Source organism: Budorcas taxicolor, chromosome 5 (genome assembly GCF_023091745.1).
Source record: "Budorcas taxicolor isolate Tak-1 chromosome 5, Takin1.1, whole genome shotgun sequence".
NCBI classification, from domain to species: Eukaryota; Metazoa; Chordata; class Mammalia; order Artiodactyla; family Bovidae; genus Budorcas; species Budorcas taxicolor.
Window position 1 is genome coordinate 103,036,742 of NC_068914.1, and position 6,272 is coordinate 103,043,013.

General features: G+C 37.8%; 1 protein-coding gene across 1 annotated transcript; it reads left to right on the forward strand.

Moving 5' to 3' along the window:
• The first annotated feature begins 1,662 nt into the window (after nt 1–1,662).
• On the forward strand, nt 1,663–2,607 carry LOC128047437 (olfactory receptor 6C3-like). Its single transcript, XM_052639642.1, has one exon. It carries the CDS (start codon nt 1,663–1,665, stop codon nt 2,605–2,607), a length of 945 nt encoding a protein of 314 aa, XP_052495602.1.
• Nucleotides 2,608–6,272: the final 3,665 nt, after the last annotated feature.

Below are 6,272 nucleotides of genomic sequence, written 5' to 3' on the forward strand. Positions count from 1 at the left end.
AAGAAGGCGTCTCATCTTCTTTTGTCCCCTTCAACTTAGCCCTCAATCTTTCCCAGCATCAGGGTCTTTTCCAGTGAGTCAGCTCTTCCAATGAATATTCAGAACTGATTTCATTTAGGATTGACTGGTTTGAACTTCTTGCAGTCCAAGGGGCTCTCAGGAGTCTTCTCCAACACCACAGTTAAAAAGCATCTATTTTCGGTGCTTGGCTTTGTTTATAGTCCAACTCTCACATCCACACATGACTACTAGAAAAACCAAAGCTTTGACTAGATGGACTTTTGTTGGCAAAATAATGTCTGTTTTTTAAAATGCTGTTGAGTTTGGTCATAGCTTTTCTTCCAAGAAGCAAGCATTTTTTAATTTCATGGCTACAGTCACCATCTGCAGTGATTTTCGAGCCTCCCAAAATAAATCTGTCACTGTTTCCACTGTTTCCCCATCTATTTGCCATGGAGTGATGGAACTGGTTGCCATGATCTTAGTTTTCTGAATGTTGCATTTTCAGCCAACTTTTTCACTCTCCTCCTCTTTCACTTTCATCAAGAGGCTCCTTAGTTCTTCTTTGCTTTCTACCATAAGGGTGGTGTCATCTGCATATCTGAGGTTATTGATATTTCTGCCCACAATCTTGATTCCAGCTTGTGCTTCATCCAGCCCAGCATTTTGCATGATGTACTCTGCATGTAAGTGAAAGAAGCAGGGTGACAATATGAAGCCTTGAGGTACTCCTTCCCCGATTTAGAACCATTCTTTTGTTCCATGTCCAGTTCTAACTGTTGCTTCTTGACCTGCATACAGATTTCTCAGGAAGCAGGTCAAGTGGTCTGGTACTCCCATCTCTTTAAGAATTTTCCACACTTTGTTGTGATCCACATGGACTGTGGCTACAGTCCACGGGGTCGTAAAAAGTCAGACAAGACTGAGCAACTAACACACACACACACAAACACGCAGGGTGATAATATACAGCCTTGAAGTACTCCTTTCCCAATTTTGAAACAGTCCATTGTTCCTTGTCCAGTCCTAACTGCTGCTTCTTGTCCTGCATATAGATTTCTCAGGAGGCAGTTTAGATTGTCTGGTATTCCCATCTCTTTACAAATTTCCCACAGTTTTACTATGTTCACTAGTCATTTAAACTAGTGAAAATCACCTAAACAAAGTGGGCCTCACTTATGCAAAATATAAAATGTGGAAGTAGGCATACATAAACCCTGTATGCTTTCAAACTCTATTTAGGTTATCTGCAAACTATACTGGTTTTTATAATAATGAGGAGAGGAGGAAAATCAATTTAAATATTTCTGTACTTTTTACAAAGGAAGCTGAATATCTTAAAGAATACCTTGAACCAATTAAAATTATTAGAAAAAATAGCCCTATTTAAGTGTTATCATAAGAGTTTTATTTTATCCATAGTCTATGATAATGTATTTTTGAAGAAGAAATAATGATTTTGAACTTCTGATAATATTCCTTACTACAATGAAAAGCTGAATGGAAATTGGAGAGAGTTCTGTAGGTGAATTTTAAATTTCATTCATTATCGTCATGAAGGATACTTTAAAAGCTTTGTATTCTATCCTCAAATGTGTTTTGATCTTTTATTTCTTATAGGAAACATCCATTTTCTGTTTGAATGGGGGGAAAGGATCAGCAATGAAAAACCACACAAGACCCACAGAATTCATTCTTCTGGGGCTATCAGATGACCCAGAGCTTCAGATTGTGATTTTTCTCTTTTTAATCATCACATATATATTAAGTGTCACTGGAAATTTGACCATCATCATTCTCACCTTGGTGGACTCCCATCTACAGACACCTATGTATTTTTTCCTCAGGAACTTCTCTATATTAGAAATTTCCTTTACAACTGTCTGTATTCCTAGATTTCTGGGCACAATTATCACCAGGGACAAAACGATTTCATACAATGATTGTACAGCTCAGATGTTTTTCTTCATTTTCTTGGGTATCACCGAGTTTTATCTTCTAACTGCTATGTCCTATGATCGCTATGTAGCTATCTGCAAACCCCTGCATTATACAACCATCATGAACAATAGAGTCTGTGTATTGCTTGTCTTTTGTGCTTGGCTGGCAGGGTTCTTAAACATCTTCCCACCTGTTATTCTTTTTCTCCAGTTAGATTACTGTGGTTCCAATATCATTGATCACTTTGCTTGTGACTATTTTCCCCTCTTGAAACTATCCTGCTCAGACACATGGCTCCTTGAAGTGATTGGTTTTTACTCTTCAATAGAGATTCTGCTTTTTACTTTGGCATTAATAATTCTATCCTACATGTTCATCATCAAGACAATTCTGAGGCTGCCTTCTGCCAGTCAGAGAAAAAAGGCATTTTCTACATGCTCTTCTCACATCATTGTCATTTCCATCTCTTATGGAAGCTGTATATTCATGTATGCCAACCCATCAGCAAAAGAAAAGGTATCTTTGACAAAAGGAGCATCCATTCTGAATGCTTCTGTTCCTCCTATGATGAATCCATTTATATATTCACTGAGGAACCAGCAAGTGAAACAAGCCTTCAAGGAGACCATCCAAAAGGTTATCTTTTTCTCCAGGAAATGCAAGTGATTATATCATTAAAAGAGTAAAGTTCTTTTCAATGCTTTCTATTACTCATAATCTGCCCAAACTCTTTCAGTACAGTTGTATGAGTGCTTTTCATCTGTTCTCATGTTAAAAAATTCCCCACACTGAACCTAATTAACTGTATAAAGTTGAATGTTGCTTCAGAATTTTCTATACATTTTTTATTCTAATATATTTGGATGAAGTAAAGAACACAGGTTGGTGTTACAATTTTATAGGCCATTTAGTTTGATTAAAAGAATGTTAGAATTGATGTGAATTTCTGAAATTTTCATTTTACCAGGTAATAGAAATGACATTACTAGGAATTTTTATTCTATTTGGAAATTTCATGAAGTCAAACGACAGTCACTAGAGGGTTGGAAATTTTAAAAACCTCCAATTAAAATAAATAAATTTATTTTTTAATCTACTTAAATATTTTTAAAGTTTAGAAACTTAAATATATTTGAACTCTTTATACTATTATATACTTTTATAATAATGAGGAGAGAGAAGAAAGAGGAGGGTAGAGTTAATATTTTTTCAGCAATTACTCTATTCCAGGCCTGTTCTAACTATTTTCTTCATATTGCCTCATTGAATCTTGTGAACAGCTTTACTTTATTTTCAGTCACTCATTTGTATCCAACTCTTTGTGCTCTCACAGACTGCAGCAACAAGGCTCCCCTGTCCTTCACTAGATCCTTGAGTTTACTCAAACTCATTTCCATGATCTAGTAATGCCATCCAACCATCTCATTCTCTATTGCCCCCTTCCATTCCTGCTCACAACTTTTCCCAGCATCAGGGTCTTTTCCAGTGAGTGTGCTCTTCACATCAGGTGGCCAAAATATTGACGCTTCAGCTTTACAATCAGTCCTTCCAATGAATATTCAGAGTTGATTTCCTGTAGGGCTGACTGGTTTGATCCTGCAGTCCAAAGGACTCTCCAGAGTATTCTCTAGCAGCATAGTCTAAAAGCATCAATTCTTGTGTGCTCAGCCTTTTTTATTGTCCAACTCTTACATCCTTACATGACTACCGAAAAACCCATCAGTTCAGTTCAGTTCAGTCTCTCAATCGTGTCCGACTCTTTGCGACCCCATGAATAGTAGCACGCCAGGCCTCCCTGTCCATCAGCAACTCCCAGAGTTCACTCAGACTCACTTCCATCGAGTCCATGATGCCATCCAGCCATCTCATCCTCTGTTGTCCCCTTCTCCTGCTGCCCCCAATCCCTCCCAGCATCACAGTCTTTTCCAATGAGTCAACTCTTCATGTAAGGTGGCCAAAGTACAGGAGTTTCAGCTTCAGCATCATTCCCTCCAAAGAAATCCCAGGGCTGATCTCCTTCAGAATGGACTGATTGGATCTCCTGGCAGTCCAAGGGACTTCTCCAACACCACAGTTCAAAAGCATCAATTCTTCGGCGCTCAGCTTTCTTCACAGTCCAAATCTCACATCCATACATGACTAGTGGAAAAACCATAGCCTTGACTAGATGGACCTTTGTTGGCAAAGTAATGTCTCTGCTTTTAAATATGCTATCTGGGTTGGTCATAATTTTTCTTCCAAGGAGTAAGCATCTTTGAATTTTACGGCAGCAGTGATTTTGGAGCCCCCAAAAATAAACTCTGACACTGTTTCCACCGTTTCCCCATCTATTTCCCGTGAAGTGATGGGACCAAAAGGCTTTGACTATATGCATCATTGTTGGCAAAGTGATGCTTCTGCTTTTTAATACAGTGTTTGCTGCTGCTAAGTCGCTTCAGTCGTGTCCGACTCTGTGCAACCCCATAGACGGCAGCCCACTAGGCTCCTCTGTCCCTGGGATTCTCCAGGCAAGAATACTAGAGTGGGTTGCCATTTCCTTCTCCAATGCATGAAATGAAAAGTGAAAGTGAAGTCGCTCAGTCATGCCTGACTCTTAGCGACCCCATAGACTGCAGCCTACCAGGCTCCTCCGTCCATGGGATTTTCCAGGCAAGAGTTCTGGAATGGGGTGCCATTGCATTCTCCTAATACACTGTCTAGGTTCATCAAAGCTTTTCTTAAACAACTTTCTGAGGTAACTGTTATTTTCTCTTGAAGACATTTTTACCTTATCTTTTCCTATGGAAATATTTCATATGATTGTTCTTATTTCACAGCCATGATGAAAAGGTAAAATTGGAGTTAATTTTAAATGGCAATAGAGAAGAACAAGAAAGAAAAGGGATACAGATTGGAAAAGAAGAAGTAAAGCTTTCATTGGCAACAGTATGATACTTTACAAAGAAAACCCTAAAAATACCATCAGAAAATGACTAATCAGTTAATTTAGTAAGGTTGCAAGATACAAAATCAATACACAGAAATCCATTGAATTCCAATACACTAGCAACAAAAATCTGAAAGAGAAAATAAAGAATCAACTCCACTCACCAAGGCAACAATAACAATAAAGTATCTAGGGATAAATGCATTAAAGAGCTGTATAAAGAAAACTATGAGACATTGATGAAAGAAGTCAAAGATTACATAAACAGATGGAGAGACATACCAATTCTTGAATTGGAAGAATCAACGTAACGAAATAGAAAGCCCAGAGATAAACCCAAGCACTTTTGGGCACCTTATCTTCGACAAAGGAGACATGAATATGCAACAGAGGAAAGACCGCCTCTTCAATGAGTGGTGCAGGGAAAACTGGACAGCTATGTGTAAAAAAATAAAATTGGAACACTTCCTAACACCATTCACAAACGTAAAATGGATTAAAGATCTCCACCTCCTTATGTTTTGGAAATAAAAACAAGTATGACCTAATTAAACTTAAAAGCTTTAGCATAGCAAAGGAAATCATAAACAAGATGACAAGACAACCCTCAGAATGGGAGAAAATATTTGCAAATGAAGCAACTGACAAAGGATTAATCTCTAAAATATACAAGCAACTCATGTAGTTCAATAACAAAAGAAAAATTCATTGACACAATAGGCAGAAGACCTAAATAGATGGCTATTTCTCCAAAGAAGAGATAAAGATGGCTAATAAACACATGAAAAAATATCCAACTTCACTTGTCAAAACTAAAATGAGGTAAAACCTCACATCAGTCAAGATGGTCATCATCAAACAAATGCTGGAGAATATGTGAAGAAATGGGAATCCTCTTGCACAGTTGGTGGGAATGTGAATTTATAGAGCCACTAAGAGGAAGGAACATGTGTATACCTATGGCTGATTCATGTTGATGTATGGCAAAACCAATCCAATATTGTAAAGTAATTAACCTCCAATTAAAATAAATAAATTTATTTTTTTAAATAAATAAAAATAAAAAAATAATAAATAAAAAAATAGGAATAAAACTTCCATATGACCCAGCAATCTCACTACCGGGCCTATATTCAGAAAATCACAATTCTAAAAGACACAGGTACCCCAATGTTCATTGCAGCACTATTCACAATAGCCAGGATGGGAGCAACCGTGATGTCCATCGACAGATGAATGGGTAAAGAAGTGTGGTAAGCACATGGGCAGAGGAGACTGTCAGGCTATAGTCTATAGCATCACAAAGAGTTGACCATGACAGAGCACACGTGCACAGCCATATGCTGGGTTATAAGCTGGTTCATAACAAGCCAAGCATCCACATAAAGGAACAAACTGGAATCAA